The following is an 18,466-nucleotide window of genomic DNA, read 5'->3' as shown; positions in this document are numbered from 1 at the left end:
ATCTCGGGCTTATCCTGAGAGAGGCCCCAGCTTTCTGAGACCCAAAATTGTGTTTCAGTGAACCACACTACCTGCCTCAGATTAGGTGCTGCAGGTTGTAAGGTCAACACTAATAGAACTAGCACCCAGGTGAACTATCAGGATTCCATACGTTGGCAGGCACTGAGGTTGCAGAGCCCCTTTTGTGATAATGAACGTTGTTGGAATGTGATTGAGACTATGTCCAGAAAAGTTTATATAATGTATATATCATATCAGAGAACGAAAGAATGAAATGTACAAGGCATCCAAACAAGAGGAAGCCTGATACATGAAGTAAGTAGTTCAGTCGCAAAACTGTATTCAGTGAAGTTCTGAGGGGGAACTGAAAATAGATGGAGTGATGGATTCTCACAATGATTTATTGAATTGGCTATTATAGTTAGACGCTAAGGCATTTACAGTGCATTATAAAAGTACCGGACTTCGAGAAATTGTTGTAATTTGAACATCAAACTCAGAACAAGTTTACCTCATTATCCGTCAATCTTTTAAAACAAACAAGCCATCATTAACCCATTTAGCGCGTCGAACATTCCGCCCCAGTGCGGACGTTCGATCGCGCTAACGGGATTCGGACGTCCAACGGTCGTGCACAGCACTAGCGAGGTAGTGTACACGACGACCGTTGGACGTTCGCAGCACTTAAAGGGTTAAAGGGCTTAGAATAAATACCATGTAGAATGTTAAAGAGATCTGGTCAAGAAGAGGCTTTCCCCTAGGTTACACACAGTTTTCCCTGTTTAAAAGTAAGTGAACAATATAGCCTCTCAAGTAAAAGGTGTTCTGCAGTTGCAAGTTCTGCAATTTGCAAAACAGCTGTCGATATTATGCCAGGCAGGCTAAAGGGATATTGGGCTGTTGCTCTTCCTAAGGTGCCGCAAAACAGGAAGCATGTTTTTAAAGAAGCACCTGTCCCTTTAATGGACATTGTTTGTTTTTAAAAAAAACGTTCTGCAGGTAAAGGCTAGGAGAAGAGAAGGTGGACTTTCTCCTCTGGGGCTCTGGCCCCAAGATGCATTTTGAGCCCTTGGCAATGGGCTCAGACGCTGATGTAGCTGCAGAGGAGGATTGAACCTCCAGAGAGTTGAGCGCAAGTCTAGCAGTACCACTGATTCAGCATGATGGTGGAATGTCCAGAGCCAATAGTGAGATGGAGAACTCAAGTTCAATCTGTGAAAGAGTCTTCATGATGGCCATTGGGTTGACTTCGACACTGGCTTCACGGGGGGCCTTGATTGTTGGCCTGTTCTGAGCTTTGAGGAATCAAGGCAGCAGTGGGTGGGGGTGCGGATGGCAGAGTGAGGCAACACTCATCATATGCTCGACTGAGTCCCTAGAAAGCTGAGAGACTGTGGTGCAGAGACATTCATTTTTAGAATGTTCTCATTCACACAACAAGAAACTGGTGAGGCAGTCAATTAAAGGCACCATCATGCTGCTTCAAAATCATTGCACACAAAGTTACAACAATAATGTAATACAGGAATATTGTTCAATGTGGCATTGATTTCCATCTGTTCCATCATCCTCCCTTTTTGTCCTATCCATTTGGCTTACTATCACAGTTCCCATCTTCCAGGTTTGCTAGATACTTCTTCAACAGGTACCAGACATCTTTAGGTCAGGATGTTCAGGGGAGCAAGGAGATATTTGCCTCAACTTTGTCATTCTGAAAATTGGATCTTTGACCAAGTCTTTCATAATTTGACCACGCACTCTACTACTTCTCAATGCCACCGTCCTCTTGGTTAGTAAAAGTGCCCCGTCTGAATATTCCTATGTGGTTTCATCCTTCACATGTCCCAGTAGCGACTTTCAAGAGGTTAGTTTTAGATCTGTGTTAATTTTTTTTGACAATTCAAGTGCTACATCCCCCCAAGTAATTTTGTTCAGAGACAGTCATCGCAATGGTGGGAAAGGCACACACAAAGATTAAACCTGACTTCTTCAACTAAAAAGCCAAAGAACAAAGAACTGCGAATTTAGAGGCAAGTGACATGGTTACTGCTCTGTGAAAAGACAGAAAGACATGATGGGGGCACTGAACTCTCTTCTAAAGAAATAGGTAGATTTGAGGTAGATGCAAAAGTGGAAGCAATGGAGGCCAAGAGGAGGAATGTGGAGATCATGCCAGATTCCAGCAAGGATGTCATTAACAGCCTGAAAACCAGACTGGGTGGCATTGAGAAGATTACCATCAGAGACCTTGACCTCAATCAATCAATCATTCAAGGACACAACTCTGAAGCACTTCAAATGGAGAGTAACATATACTGATGACACAACCAAAAATATGGAAACTACAAGTGATCCGCAAAGACCTTGTAGTCTTTGTGGATCACTTGTAGGCGGGAACAAAAAGCAGATGTATATGTTATCGCATGTAGATCTCGACTGTTTTTGGAAGGAATAAAATAGACCCCTTAAATGCAATATAGAGGTACACCCTGAGACTTTGTTGTTTGATTTGTGCTTTGAAGTTCACTACCTGATGCTCTCTTGTTACTGCTATGACATCATGGGTTTGAATGATCAAACTGCAAAGACAAATGTATAACTTGAGGTGATGGCCTGCTCCCCTAAAAATATCCCTCCATCCCTATACTTCATTCTATTGTCCTGTCTCTTCTTGCTCCAGTTTTCGTTCCTTCCCTAACCCTCTACCTTCTCCTGTCTGGATACGGACATAGCCGCCAGACAGGTGTTTAAAATCGCAATGTTTCTAACTCCCTATTTAGAAAATCAAAAGCAGGGATGATGGCCTGCTGCCCCTTACATGCCTCCATCCTTGAATCTGCAGCTATTCACAGGGGACCCAAATTCTGACCTGCCTAATTAAATTCCTCTTTAAATGAATATTTTGCTATGTGATATTTTAGTACATAGGTTTCATCGTAAAATGACAGTCGAGGGCAAAAAGAAGACGTTCAGTTTGCAGCCACTATTGGTGACCTGCCTACACCTACACCAGGGATATAATGCTTTACACCCACATCAGGAGTGAAGTGTTTTATTAATTAAAGTCAGGAAAATGAATTTATTGTTGCAATGATGTATTTGCCTGTTTTGAAAAAGTCTTTTTGAAGTATAAGCAGCGAGGAGGCAATGTTATACTGGTTAATCCCGAGACCGTTTACTCACTACTCTTTTATAGAGGTCATCATATGGGTTTAGACAGTTCTGGTCAATTTAGCCTCAGTTAACTGCAGGAGAAGATCTCCTGTTTTGCTACACAGACACTGGCCTGTAAACACTGAAGTGCTGTATCCTTGTAAGCAGGGCCCAGGTCCTAACACAAGAAGTATGTAGACTCACCAAGTTAGGCAGAATGGTTATGACATCACTGCAGGTGACATCACAGGAAGTAACATCACCACATGTGACATCACTGGAAGTGGCACTACAACCCATGACCTCACAGGAAATTACATAGGTATTACGATCTCACAGATTTTTTAGCAGTTCTATTATGAGTACATTTGAGCGCATTACAATATTTAACAAATTAGCATTTGTACTGGGGTTGTGCCATAATATTGACGCAACCCCCGATGCAAAACCAGGGCCTCAACTTATGCATTTTCTTTTTTTAATCTCTGCCACAAAGACATTGGCAACAAGGAGAAATGTGGCAGTAAATCTGTTGCCCTTAATTGTTTGCAATATCTGTATTTTAAAATATCTTATGGGGTTAAGGCACCTGCTCCAGAGATCTTTGTGTGCCAGCTAAATATCAGGGAATAATAATAATGGTATGATAACTATGGAGGATAACATATTTGCTGAAGAGATCTGTGTTTTGCCTTGGCCTAGTTTTGATTCAACGTAGCACAGAAGGTTAATATGTCTGCTGCAAAGCACAATATGAAACACACAGATGACAGATTTTTATTTTATGTGAATCGGTAAGTGGGTTACTGCTTTTAAGGCAGATCTTTTTGTTACTTGCAGTTCATAAATTGTGATCTTTCGAATATAGCACAGTGAGATATGAGGGACATGTGGTTACTACAACTTGTAATCCTCGCTGTTTTATGGAACACATCCTTTAAATTGATGTACACACACATCATTTGTCAACGTATAATCTGTACATGTGATGTAAAGCATTCGGACACCCTGCTTTGGGATGAGTAGTGGCACTTCTCATCCCAATGCAGGGTGTTCGAGCGTTTAACATCACACGTACACATAACAATTCAAATACCCCTATTTTGTTTTACTTCTTTTATATCACTTTAGCATTATTGTAGTGCTAAAGCGTGATAAAAGAAATAAAACAAAATAGTGGTATTTATATTATTTGTGTCAATATTGGGTCAACAAACACTTCTGACGTTCTTGCAGTGTGTGCATATCTCTTATATATACGGGCTGAACACAGACAAAAGCATTTCTTTCTTAAGTACCTGTGAAGAGAGAAAATGTGAGCCTTTATGAGAAATAAAAACTCCCCTTGGAACCAATATATCACCAACAAGGTGCAATCAACCACTCTACTGCACCATTCATTAACTAAATATGGATTAATGTAAACCGCCAGTAAAGAAATTTTACACAAAGCTTAAATTTAAAAAGAATCTCATGAGTGTTCTTAACTCTTTAACATCATGTTTTCACAGTAAAAGAATGTTTCATATCTCAATTAAAAACATTTCCCAATAAAAACATACCCTATTGCAGCCCCACCCAAGGCAAGTTAGCGCAGTAAATCACATATAAATAAAAGCATATAACTTTGTGAATCAAAATATCAAATTGGAGATACCACAAAAACAGTACACATAAATCTGTTACAACTGCTGATCCAATAACTCACATCACACTTGAGAACTGGTGAAAACACAATGTTTCATCTATAGTTCCTCTTTGCAATTAGATTCAGCTTAAATTTGCGTTGATGCATTTCAGTGGACTTGGGTATATACACACTACGTTCTTTAGGACAATACTTTTGGGTATAGATCACGTCAATTTAAAATTAAACAAATAAATATCACTTAATGGCAGTGCCATATAGGTATTCGTCTGTTTTTTTATAAAAAAAAATTTAAATGTGCCCCAATCTTCTGGGAAAGGATATAGTCTTCTATACATTTTAGGGATCTCCCCTTAGAATAAGTCCAGCACTGTGACCAGACAAGTGTGGCACCACATCAGGTCCTCTCTCTGGATAGGGATCAGGTCTCATACCACTACAGTCACTTTCAATCTTCAAGTATTCAAGTATAGGATATGCTACCTCGAGTGGCACGTTGTTTCTATATTGGGCTGGTCTTCAATTATTTCAAAAGCGACCCAAACCATATATTGAGTTAAAAAGGGGTCATTATAGCCCTCTAATTGCGTTTTTTATGGGGCTCAGATACTTCTTCCTCCGTTCAAAAAACGTAATCCCTATTTAGTTGAAAAATGGTGGGGTTAATTGGTGGATTGCCCCTTGTTGGTGAAATATTGGTCCCAAGGGGAGTTTTTATTTCCCGGTCTCTCTTTTTTCAGCCTATATTTCCCCTCCATTGCATCTAGGTGCGAGGTTCCCAATAACTCCAAGCCAGAATAATCCAACAAAAGGATGCTTAATGACACCTTAACTTGTTTTGGGTGAAGCTGGAATGTGATTAAGGCTCTCCCCCATCTGCACCAGAGATGTTTTAGGGCATGGGCAAAGTGGGCTCAGGGCCCCCGCCTTTCAGGGGTGGGCCCTGAAAGAGCCAGCTCTGTTCTGCAGAAAGTCTTGCCCTGATGACTTTTAATAATTCTTAAATAGATTAAATAGCATTTTCCTTTAATTTATTTTTTAGGTGGGTGATGTGTGAGAGTCTATTATAGACATTTTGCAGAGAAAGTGAGTTTGTTTTGTGGAACATCCATAAAAAATATTTTAAATCAAAACAGGATCCCACATATGAGAAATGGGAGGGTTATCACAGAGATTATTTGCAGTCATTTTAGTGAGTTGCTGTTGTGTTACAATATTGGAAACACACATCTCTATCATTGACTATTAGATGTAAACACATTTAGAATTTGAACAAGTATGACTGTGCACGGTCAGTGACCTGGCCTAAGTGGACATGAAAGAGCTAAAATTGGATCATAAGTTCAAAGCTATTCTGAACAGGGGCCCCCAAAATTAGTTTGACCAAGGGCCCCCAAAATCATTAAGATTTCCCTGGTCCACACATTACTGCTCAGAACACAAGCACTGGTGTTGCCAATAGGTCTCGCAGTAGGAAAGTTGGAGCTATTGGTTTTGTAAATGACATTTTATATTTATGTTTTGTGATTTACAATGCCAATACTTTTAACTTTAGCATATGTGACACTTTTAGTATTTGTAATGTCACATGTTTTGTATTGACGTGACTTAGATGTATTGATATTACAATTAACAATGGCTTTTAATTTTTTTGAATAATTAATACTTAAATAAAAGTGATTGTAATTTTTAATGGCAATAGCTTAAACTTTTGTAAATAACTTTTGTGCAGATTATGTTCAGTGACGAAAATCCAAGAACAGAAGTGAAATATTAAAAAAAATTGTGACATTTGTAATAAAGCTGGAAACATTGAGAGAACACATTTGAACCAGTGATGCTGTGGTGGTGCTGAGTGATGCTGTGGTGGTGCTGAGTGATGCTGTGGTTGCGCTGAGTGATGCTGTGGTTGCGCTGAGTGATGAGGGCTGTGTGCACTGAGTGAGGCCTGAGTGCAGTGTGAGTGAGGCCTGAGTGCAGTGTGAGTGAGGCCTGTGTGCAGTGTGAGTGAGGCCTGTGTGCAGTGTGAGTGAGGCCTGGGTGCAGGGCGAGTGAGATCTGTGTGCACTGAGTGAGTGCTGTGTGCACTGTGAGTTAGGGCAGTGTGCACTGAGTGTGTGCAGTATGCACTGAGTGCGGACTGTATGCAGTGTGATTGAAGGCTGTGTGCACTGAGTGAGGCCTGTGTGCAGTGTGAGTGAGGCCTGTGTGCAGTGTGAGTGATCCCTGTGTGAAGTGCGAGTGAGAGCTGTGTGCACTGAGTGAGTGATGTGTGCACTGAGTGCGGACTGTATGCCGTGTGATTGAGGGCTGTGTGCACTGAGTGAGGCCTGTGAGCAGTGTGAGTGAAGCCTGTGTGCAGTGTGAGTTAGGGCTGTGTGCACCGAGTGACGGCTGTATGCACTGAGTGAGGCCTGTATGCAGTGCGATCAAAGATTTTGTGCAGTGTGAGTGAGGCCTGTGTGCAGTGTGAGTGAGGGCTGTGTGCAGTGTGAGTGAGGGCTGTGTGCACTGTGAGTGAGGCCTGTGTGGAGTGTGAGTGAGGCCTGTGCGCAGTGTGAGTGAGGGCTGTGTGCACTGTGAGTGCTGCCTGTGTGCAGTGTGAGTGAGGGCTGTGTGCACTGAGTGAGGGCTGTGTGCACTGAGTAACACCTGTGTGCAGTGTGAGTGATCACTGTGTGCAGTGCGAGTGAGTGAGTGCTGTGTGCACTGAGTGAGTGCTGTGTGCACTGTGAGTTAGGGCAGTGTGCACTGAGTGTGTGCAGTATGCACTGAGTGCGGACTGTATGCAGTGTGATTGAAGGCTGTGTGCACTGAGTGAGGCCTGTGTGCAGTGTGAGTGAAGCCTGTGTACAGTGTGAGTTAGGGCTGCGTGCAGTGTGAGTGAGGGCTGTGTGCACTGTGAGTGAGGCCTGTGTGGAGTGTGAGTGAGGCCTGTGTGGAGTGTGAGTGAGGCCTGTGTGGAGTGTGAGTGAGGCCTATGTGCAGTGTGAGTGAGACCTGTGCGCAGTGTGAGTGAGGGCTGTGTGCACTGTGAGTGAGGGCTGTGTGCACTGAGTGAGGGCTGTGTGCACTGAGTGAGGGCTGTTTGCACTGAGTAACACCTGTGTGCAGTGTGAGTGATCACTGTGTGCAGTGCGAGTGAGTGAGTGCTGTGTGCACTGAGTGAGTGCTGTGTGCACTGTGAGTTAGGGCAGTGTGCACTGAGTGTGTGCAGTATGCACTGAGTGCGGACTGTATGCAGTGTGATTGAAGGCTGTGTGCACTGAGTGAGGCCTGTATGTAGTGTGAGTGAAGTCTATGTACAGTGTGAGTTAGGGCTGCGTGCACTGAGTGACGGCTGTATGCACTGAGTGAGGCCTGTATGCAGTGCAATCAAAGACTTTGTGCAGTGTGAGTGAGGCCTGTGTGCAATGTGAGTGAGGCCTGTGTGCAGTGTGAGTGAGACCTGGGTGCAGTGTGAGTGAGACCTGGGTGCAGTGTGAGTAAGTCCTGTGTGCAGGGCGAGTGAGTGCTGTGTGCACTGTGAGTTAGGGCAGTGTGCACTGAGTGTGTGCAGTACACACTGAGTGCGGACTGTATGCAGTGTGATTGAAGGCTGTGTGCACTGAGTGAGTGCTGTGTGCCCTGACGGAGTGCTGTGTGCACTGTGAGTTAGGGCAGTGTGCACTGAGTGTGTGCAGTATGCACTGAGTGCGGACTGTATGCAGTGTGAGTGAGGGCTGTGTGCACTGAGTGAAGGCTGTGTGCACTGAGTGAGGCCTGTGTGCAGTGTGAGTGATCACTGTGTGCAGTGCGAGTGAGTGAGTGCTGTGTGCACTGAGTGAGTGCTGTGTGCACTGTGAGTTAGGGCAGTGTGCACTGAGTGTGTGCAGTATGCACTGAGTGTGGACTGTATGTAGTGTGATTGAAGGCTGTGTGCACTGAGTGAGGCCTGTGTGCAGTGTGAGTTAGGGCTGTGTGCACTGAGTGACGTCCGTATGCACTGAGTAAGTTTCAATTCACTGAGATTTTACTGTGATTTACCCTTGTATTTATGGCTTACTCCTGCATTCCAGAAGAAAGTCAGGAGTAATGCAAGCAAGTGTAAGCCCCACCAACTCGGCAAAATCTTTGCAAAGACTGTACTGCCCACTCTGGCATTTCCTCAGTAGGCTGCAGGGCAAATGGCTATTTTCAAAGCATGGAGGGCTAAAATGGCTCAACCATTGCTTGGTGGCCTCAGTGTGCTGGTTTGAGTGTTTTCCTAGTCTTATGTTGATTTACAGTCTGGTCCTGATGTTTGTGGATTGCGATCAGCAACCGTAGCACGCCATCAAAAGCAGATTCAGTTCACGGTCTACAATGGTAACCTCTGGACCGCCGAAGGTACCACAAGGTGGTAGAATGTGCGCAATACAAATGCCAGTATCACAACAATAGACGGTAGTGTTTCCTATCGCGCTAAAACGACATGTAGCATTTTAACTTGCCTCATCTGCTGCTGACGTGTTGTATTAATCGTTAGTGCCCCTTAGACCTTGCCTAGCGAGAACTCTACTGCTACTGCAGCAAGTTGAAGATGACACCCCCCACCACCTCCCCCTTGGGCTTGTAGCACTCCAGCCCAGAGCAGGGAATCGTTGCAGTGCTGCTGGAGCGGGCAGGGCGTTGCTTTATGTGGAGTCATGCTGGCTGCGGTTGGCATTCTTTTATATTGACCGCTCAGAGTGCCTCGGAGCTCTGCCCACCACGCAGGATTTCATGCTCGTGGGGAATCTGGCGTTCAGCCGAAGGAATGCCTTGACGGGCCCGATAAGCCTCCTTCACTGAGGTATTTTTCACGACCTGCATTAGCATGACAATGATAAAGGTTAGCAGTCCAGCTCCCTGGCTGGCTTTAACTCTGAACATCCCTGTTGGGGAAAGTGGCGTGACGCAAAATGACGCGTCCCTCTGCAGAACGGAATGAGGGTCCGGGAGTCTCCCATATTTATGATGTATTTATTGGCCATGGGCTGGTCGCTGGACCCCTAAAGCAGTGGGGCCCCTCTGCGCTATGCCTATAGTTGGAAGCTTAATGTTCCTTGTCGCAGCGCTACACGGGTAGTAAGCGCTATAAATTACAAGAAGAGATACCCCCCTCCTTGCAGGAATGCAACATGAGACGGTGGGGCTGTGGAGGACGACAAGTGACCTTCTATCAACATTTTCATGCGTTGTGTCTATTCAAGACATTTCCCTTTTGTAGAAATTGTCCGCCGTTAATTTACAGGACTGTTTCCTGGTATCTCTGACTGCAACGCGGTGCCCTCGTGCCGCCCTGTATTATATTAATCTAAATCTGTGGTCACTTTTTATCCCAGTACTACCCACCCCTCGTTTTCTGCTGGTTTGATTTCCCTTGTATGTAATTGCAGCCACAAACAGTTCACATTCACTTGAGAACCATAGCTACATTACGGTAAACTGCACAGTTCTCTCAAAAATGGACTTCTCAAAAACACCTTACTATGTGTACGTGTATATCGGTGTGTCCATTGATTGTTTCACGCTGATTTACTTGCCCACTCCTGTAATCTGAATTCGCCTGTATCCCTCCTTCCCTGCCCTAAAAAGAAGGTAGCCAATATGGTATGTATGGTATGGTAACGCAGCTGTCAAAGTTGCTTTGTGTGAGACTACATCGTCTCACTCGTAGGGGGCTGTATTACACCTCAGCATAATTTAATGTGTGCTTACATTTAAAGCGGTCCAAGGAATATGACTGCAGTTTTGTATTTGAAGCATTGTTGTAACAATTACGTATTGTTACATCAATCCCGATGCATTTCTATCATAGCAAGTTATCTTGGAGACACAAAGGGTAGGAAAACAAGAGCGGCCGGGAAACTGAAAGTACGGAAGAGGAAGCATGAAAAGGAGGGGGAAGAGAGAAAAAGAGAGGAATCATGAAAGAGAGTGAGAGAAACAAAGGAATAAAAATAAAGGTAAGAGAGAGTGCAGTGAAAGGGACAGAAAAGAATGAAGGTGAAAAAGCGAAGTTTATAAAGTGGAGAGATACAGGGGAGAAGGTGTAGAGGTAGCAAGCGAGAAGATGAGCGGCCGGGAAACTGAAAGTACGGCCGGCCAGCCATGAATAATTAGGGGAGGAGAAGCCGCAGAGCGCACGCTGGGAGAAGCCCTTTGATGTGGTGGCGGCCGTGAAAAAATGCAATTAGGAGGAAGGGAGGGAGGCTAATGCGCGTGCTTGTTTGGTCACGTGAACTCTTAGAAAACCGCACAAAAAAAAGCCTTCGTTTGACGAGTATTTTGAGCACTAGAATTCGCTCCATTTTCCATTCCTGCAGAATGGAAAAGGCGAGACCTAAAAAACAGACAAAGTGCAGGTGCTGCTGAAAGTGTCCCGGTGTCTGAAAATAATCTGTGGCAAATTCTGCATGTTTCTGTGAATTTAGGAAAGGAACGTGGCACTCTGCTGAAAGCGGACAGCTTTGCAGCAGGGTAGACGCGCCTACCCTGTAAAAATAGTGGGTAGATGGCATCCAACCTTGACTTGAGCCCTGCTTGAAAGTTTAAGGACAAAAGGTGAAACATGAGGAAACACGCTTGGGCAGTAATCTCAACTTTTAAACTGGATGTCCAGGCGCACTATTTATTAAGCACATACGCACTTTATTGGAAGAAAAGATATTTTAGCCCTGAGGATAGGTGACTGGCATTTTCTTAAGAACCTTCCCGAATGGCACCGGCCAAGTAGCAGTATTGAATGCAGATTGTGTGGCTATCATTCCGAAACAATGGAACACATTGTTTGTGTATGCCCTGCATTGCCACGGCCAGACGGTCATTGCTGCGAGGCCAATGGATGAGGTTGGGAGTTCGATCTTGCCGCCAAGCAATACAGGCCGCCCTAAATCCTAACAACACCAAGTTAAAAAATTGGGCTAACGAAATTCGTCCACAAAACATCAAAACTACTAGAAGCCACATCCACAACCCATCCCTCCTCATCTTAGCATGGCGGCCAAGTTAAAAGGTCCAACAATCGAGCTATAGACAACGCTATCAGAAAACCAGAGCGAGCTCCTCCAGAAGAACATTATTAGCCCATAATGATCCGTTTACTTTTTAGTAATTTAAATCCCACCGTTTTTAACATCTATTATGGCCATCTTATATTGTTTGAACCAAACATGTTTTAAATTGTAAATGGTTTTCTTTTTAACAAATTAATAAAGAGTGTGTATATATAGGAGGGAGTGCTGAATGTGTGAATGATGTATGAAATTGATGTTTGGAGACGTGTAAATGTCAAATACATTAGATTTATACTGTAAACAGCCACAAAACATGAGATTCCAGTATCTGGGATCAAAGCAAAGAGAGGAAATAAGGGTGCTGCTTGTCTGTGTCCTCCCAAACCACTAGTTAGAACAACAACAAAGAGTAGATGGGACGAGTCCATCGGGACTACAGTGTCTCCACCAGAGGAATCCTTATCTAGATATGGGGAAACCCAATGTCCCGAGTGCCTTCCTATATTAAAACCAAATAGATTGTGATGCCTAGGGTTATCAATTATCCCTGCATCTTGCTTGGTCAACTTTTAAGCCTTGCATAGATCCCTAACTGGGGTTCCTAGCTTTCATCTGCATCAGGCTCCCTAGTATTCTACCTCTCTGGCTAATCACATTCCATCAAAAACAGCTTTCATCATTGAGGCCCAGAGTTACAATTTTGTAAAGATTGTTGTTCAACTGGTGTAACACCAAGGTTGGAGTCACACCCCGTCCTCTCTTCAGGCCATCTCTGCCGAGGGCAACCAATCGCATTATCAGGGGCAGCAGGAGGCCTGCACTCTGAGTAATAAATGCTTGGCAATTGGAGGCTGAATAAGAGGAGGATCAGGCAAATGAGGATAAAAAAAAAAAAAAAAAAAAAAAAAAGATTGTTGGTCTTTACATACAGGAAAACACACAGGACATTGGGTTTTCCCGCATCTAGTTAAGGTTTCCTCTGGTGGATACCCTTTGTAGTCATGATGCTCTAGTTCTGTCTTCTTTTTAGTTATACTCAGGGTCACTGGAATTATCCGATTTTTGCATAACTGTAGATTTGCCACATATTCTATCATATTCGACATAATCTGCAGATTTTAACAAAAAAACTGTTTCTAGCTCAAACGGTTCAAATGTTGGTACAAATACAGCAACACGTATTGTTGCAAAGGTTGACTGGTCACCATTCTATAGCTCATTGCTATATTTGAGTGTTAATGGTACTAATGGACGCCGGGATGGCGTCACCAGGCGCTTTATAAACTCTTTTATTATTATTATTATTATTAATGAGGTACAACTAATGCTCAGACAGTGCTATGTTTAAAAATTACAAACTAATGAAGTTATACTATTATAAAATGTGCCACACAGTACCGCATATTTTGCCTTTTCTTGCCACATAATTTATTCGGCCCTGTCGCAAAACGTGACCCTCCCCTGATGCATAATTCCATTGGCATTGGTTATACTGTTAAGATATATAAAGTGTTCAGAGTAAACTGAAATGTCAAAAGTCAAAAAGTCAAAAGTGAAGAAATGTCCATATTTGGGTGGCCAGGGAGTAAGTAGCCAGTCTTCAGGGCGAAGACTCGCCTCAGAGAAAGCATTAGGACCAAGACGACGTGTAGGGCATTTATACTACAGTAGTGGTGCAAGTGGTAATTAGGACCTCTTTTGCACTAGCCCTCATTAGGAGCAGAGCAGAAATAGTACTTGCTCACAGAGTACCCTTGCTCGCTACCAGCTTTACACATGTGTTAACGAAAAGTGCCCTAGTATTAAAATGGAAGCGGCGCTAGCCTTTGTCATGGCCGAGCTGAGCCCAGGGCACCCATATTCTGAGGGCCGCAGAGTGCCTTAAGGTTATGCCAAAAACAGCTCCCTTCTCATCTTGCTCCAGCCTTGTCCCTGCCTGATCGTTTCTGTCTGATTTGTCAGTTTAAAGTAGCTTTAGTCCTTCATTATAATATGGCGGGCAATGTTTTTAACCCTCCTTTAGCCCCCTGTCTTGCCCTCCCTTCTTCCTTTGGCCTCTACTGACCAGTGTTTGAAATGGAGAAATAGAAGTGCAGGTAGTCTATTACAGAGAAGCTGCTTGTTTCTGAGAAGTGCTGGTACTCTCCCATTAAAAGTAATTTGGCACTCGAGAAGTGCCGGTACTCTCCCTCTCAAAATAAAAAAGTGCTGGTACTCCGTACCGGATAGTACCGGCCCATTTAAAGCACTGCTACTGACAAATATCAACATAACCATCATCTGCATGAGGCAGCTAAGATATCGGTGATTTAGGTGAGCTCAGGATGTTTGGGAATGTTTTTTTTTTTCCAGGGGCCAGTCCCTGCTCATCCAGGTGCTGACCAGTGAACTCAAAAGGGACCCCCTGCTGTCTCATTTCATTCACTACCATCATAGAGGGCGCCCAATTTATATCCGCCCAGTGCACTATTTTAGCAAAGGCCGGCTCTGAATTAAAGTAATTTATATGCACCATTTTACATTTTCATCCACTAACAATAAACGTAGTGCAAAACTCACCAAGGGCATATCCAGCACAAATTATCAGTAATAAAATGATTTTGCTCATGGAATTTACAGAGCAGGTGTAAACATGATACACAAAACTTATTAATGAAGATTATCAACAAGTAATTGGAACATGAGCAGTTTCCCTTGTTATTACTCGTTCAAATTAAACACACATTTCAAGTTTAATATATACTGCTATATAACACGAACGCAGCCCATGACCCTATATTTAATTTTGACTTACGAGGCCATTTGCAATGCTCGCTTCAAGGTAGAAATGCATCGTTCAAATTAAACACACCTTTCAAGTTTAATATATACGGCTATATAATATGAACGCAGCCTATGACCCTATTTTTGGTTTCTACTTACGAGACCAACTGCAATGCTTGCTTCGAAGTAGAAATACATCGCTCAAATTAAACACACATTTTAAGTTTATTATATAATGCTATATAACAGGAACGCAACATATGACCCTATTTTTAATTTTGATTTACGAGACCAACTGCAATGCTTGCTTTAAAGTAGAAATACATTGACAACAGATATACAATCCCAAATACTTTTATTCAAACACAAGATTTCCGGTGAGACGCCATTATATTTAGCAAAACCGCATCAATGTACCTGCGTGTTGAGTTGTTTGCACATACCATACGTTTACAATGTTACTGTCCTTCAGCGGATGTTTAGAAAAGAAAAGTGGGGGTTGTTGATGGTTCCCCATCCAGGAAACAACCAGTAGACGTTTGATTGCTGGCAACATGAGAAATGCAAGCACATAATGATGATTATTACAAGCGAGGGGCACGAGCGAGATAGAAAAGGGACACAACACGCACCCAGGAGACGCCACAGCTCAGAGACGCTCCGGAGCGCGCGCCTATGCAGGACTTAGCCGGTGCTTTCTGTTTCCTGCACACTGATCCTAGAAGTAACGAACACTAGCTAGTCAGACACAGGCAGCAATGGGCGTCTCACAAAGGTGCGCGCCTCGCGCCCAGAGAAAGCTCACCTCCCACTCTCGGGCATCCTCGTTACTGCCGCTTTTCATGTTGGGGGGACTCCCTGCTGCGCAGCGCGGGTCTCCTCTGGCCTGGCAAGGCTCCACGACAGGCGGCGCGCGCATCTGATGTGGGTTCCTTTCCTGGGGAAAGCCGGGAGGGCGCGCGCCGCTCCGGGCGGAGGCTCTAGCACGCGCCGCCCCTTCGTTGTGCCGCAGCTGTAGGAGGGACTGGAGAAGGGAGATGCTGGGGCTCACCCTGCGAGACGCTCGTTCTTCGTCGTTAAAGGCCGCCTGGGTGTCTCTGAATGGCCTCTAGTCTTCCTAACGATGGCATTAAAGAACCATTTCCATAGCTACCAGGATTTCAGTTTGAGTATGTTACCTCTCCATGTTTTGGTGTGGTTATGTGTGACATTTTAATGCATTTTTTTGGTGACAGAAGAAGTGACGCTTTTGAATAGAACCCAACAGCTATTGCCCGGAAATAATGTGAATATCGAACGTTACCTTATTTTGTGCAATATAATCCATTAGAAGCTATTTTAAACAGATCAGTTTGGAAAGTGATATTGGCAATAAAGCCAGGACAGACCCTAGAGTCAGTCCCCCAAGACTTGCTAGCTATGTCATGGGCTTGCCACTTCAACATTCGCACTAACAGCCCCACCAACATACATACACACAGTATTTCAAAAACTGGAATTTCTCCTGTTTCGTTTTTTTTGTTGCTAAATGTATACGCTGCAAACATTTTATTTTTTAGGAAACCCCACTGTAGTTTGTATTAGCACTAATTTAGTGAACCAAAGCTACAAATCCCAGAATGCATTATTTTGTTAAATGACAGCTCCAGATGTGTGTGCAATTTACAGTGATGCATTACAGAATTAATTATTAACAGATCGTGTTCTCCTCAACTTAACCCCTTGAGTGCTCGTGACGGAGCCACTTCGTCACGAACCACGGACACGCTGTGCTGGTGACGTCACGGTGCGGCCGCCCACCAGCGCTGCAGGAATTCCGCGCCTGCGCTGGCGTTCTATTGAGCGGGCGGGGCTGTGACGGAACCACTCCGTCACAAGCACATCGCGCTCGTGGCTCGTGAGTGGTTCCGTCACGAGCATGGCGGTGCAGCGCGGACCACCCTCCCCCTAGCGCCGCGGCGGCCAAGGGGTTAAATGGACAAAGTCAGAGTAGGGTTACTGTGATTTTAACTGGCAATTTTTGGAATATGAACTGCTCTTGGAAGTATGGATTTAAATTACTGAATGTAGCATGCCCCCAAGCCTGGGTACATGAAAAGGATCACTCCACACACAGATCTTATTACTTATTTTTATTCTTTAGCGTGTAACCGTTAACTGAACATACTACATTAATACTATCACCCACACCAATGCACTTAGGTCACTGTTCTACGGAGTCCGTCAGGAAACAAAGGCTTCCCTCATCTCTACTCACAAGACACTACATCTCCCCTTAAAGTACAAATAATACTTACATACATACATACAGCACAATTCTTCAATAAGTCATTTTGGTGCTTGAATCAATCACCCAGATCTGGTCATGTGAGACTGCAGAGATACAAGAGAAGTGTCCATGACTGGCTGTGTTGACAGAGACATTAGTACAATCCATAGGCTCTCGGATTTTCAGGTGGATAAGTCTCACTTCTGACATCTGGAGTTGGCAAATGTCGAGGTAGGTGCTTGAAGTGCGAAAAACCTTGTGTAATGGACTTTCCAGGATAGTGAGCAGTCACCATGTGTCCTTTACTAGTCACAACTCTCAGTGGCGGAGCATCAAAAAGAGCATCAGAATCGCATTTCCATTTCTGCCTGACAATAACATGGTGGTCCTATTTTTAACACATTGCTCCAAGCACAGCGGCGTCTGTCCTCATACGTCTTAATTTTGCCTTGTGAGACAAATCAGTGGTGCAAAGTTTATCAATATCAATAGATCTCTCAGTGGTCCATTGCAGCAATTTGGATCCTATGGTTCTCCCGAACATTAAGGTGTCAGGGCTTTCACCTGTGGTAGAATAGGAAGATGACCTATATGCACATAGCGTAGACTGAAGAACTGGTTTGAGTTCAAGCTTTTCCAGCACAGCACACTAAGCGGTCTTCTTGAGAGTGCTCATAAATCTCTCGACAACACTATTTGTCTGTGGCCAAAGAGGTGTGATTTTCTGATGCTTGACATTTAGATGAGTGAAAAATTCTTTAAATTCTTGACTATTGAAAGGCGGGCCATTGTCAAATTTCTAAATTGAAGGAACACCCTACGATGCCATGAAAAATCTACTCACCCACTCGCTTTGGCGAGTCAGATGTTATCAGGTTGAGCTGTTCATAGGACCTACTCGTCCGTTCTGGCGAGTGAACTTAAACTGGAAGGGAATAGGTGTTCTGCAAGAAAGACGCCTTTAAATATATATCTTTTCTTGATCCAGTTGTCAGAGGTCAAATGTCGGTTTGTCTTTTCACTAATTGATGCTCATCAAATGATCCATCTGATAATCATTGCGAAACAAAAGGCTGTAAGATGTAAAAAAAATTCGAACACACAATATTTAAACAGCTTATAAATGAACAGTACAAATATTTAAAAATATATCAGAAATTATGAAAGCACTTTTTTGTAATTCAGAAGTGTGATGCAAACAAAGATTTAAGTAGGAGCAAAAAAATCAGAACACTTTTCTTGGTAAATTGCAAATGACAAATATTTGCAGATTCTATTTCTATCTATTTCTAAACATTGTTTGTACACTATACCGTTTTATCAGTAGGTAGCATGTCAGTGGGAAAGTTTGAGGCCCTTTCAATGGAATATCTGCTGACTGCAAATGGAGTGTTGGACAACTTCATGCTTTAGGTATGCATTTCTTAAAAGTGATAATTTTTAAACATGATTTGAGAACCATTCCTTCCCCGCCCTGATGACATTGCTGTTCATGAACTAAGAGGCAAGTCAGTGGTCTTGTATCCTATATGTGGCTAGATTTGTATTATATATAGAACAAATGTTTAGTCTATTAAATCAAACAAAATTGTTTTGTGAACAGTAGACATGCTG

At 43.5% G+C, this 18,466-nt stretch overlaps 1 protein-coding gene across 5 annotated transcripts in view; it reads right to left on the bottom strand.

Annotated features, from left to right (window-relative positions):
- Nucleotides 1-18,466, bottom strand: part of CCDC149 (coiled-coil domain containing 149) — a 441,302-nt gene that overhangs the window by 351,187 nt on the left and 71,649 nt on the right. Inside the window, exon 1 of one of the 5 annotated variants that reach the window (XM_086964020.1) lies at nucleotides 15,389-15,585. The exons of 3 other annotated variants lie outside the window; for them this stretch is intronic. In XM_086964020.1, coding sequence (XP_086820146.1) covers nucleotides 15,389-15,502 — 114 coding nt within the window. In that variant the 5' untranslated portion in view covers nucleotides 15,503-15,585. Of the gene's footprint in view, nucleotides 1-15,388; nucleotides 15,586-18,466 lie in introns of those variants that run through there. One more of the 5 variants, XM_086964018.1, reaches the window with a different exon arrangement.

The sequence above is a fragment of the Lissotriton vulgaris genome, chromosome 3_2 (assembly GCF_964263255.1).
Source record: "Lissotriton vulgaris chromosome 3_2, aLisVul1.2, whole genome shotgun sequence".
Lineage (NCBI taxonomy): Eukaryota > Metazoa > Chordata > Amphibia > Caudata > Salamandridae > Lissotriton > Lissotriton vulgaris.
Note: the sequence above shows the minus strand (reverse complement) of the source record. Positions and strands in the feature narration are given on the sequence as shown.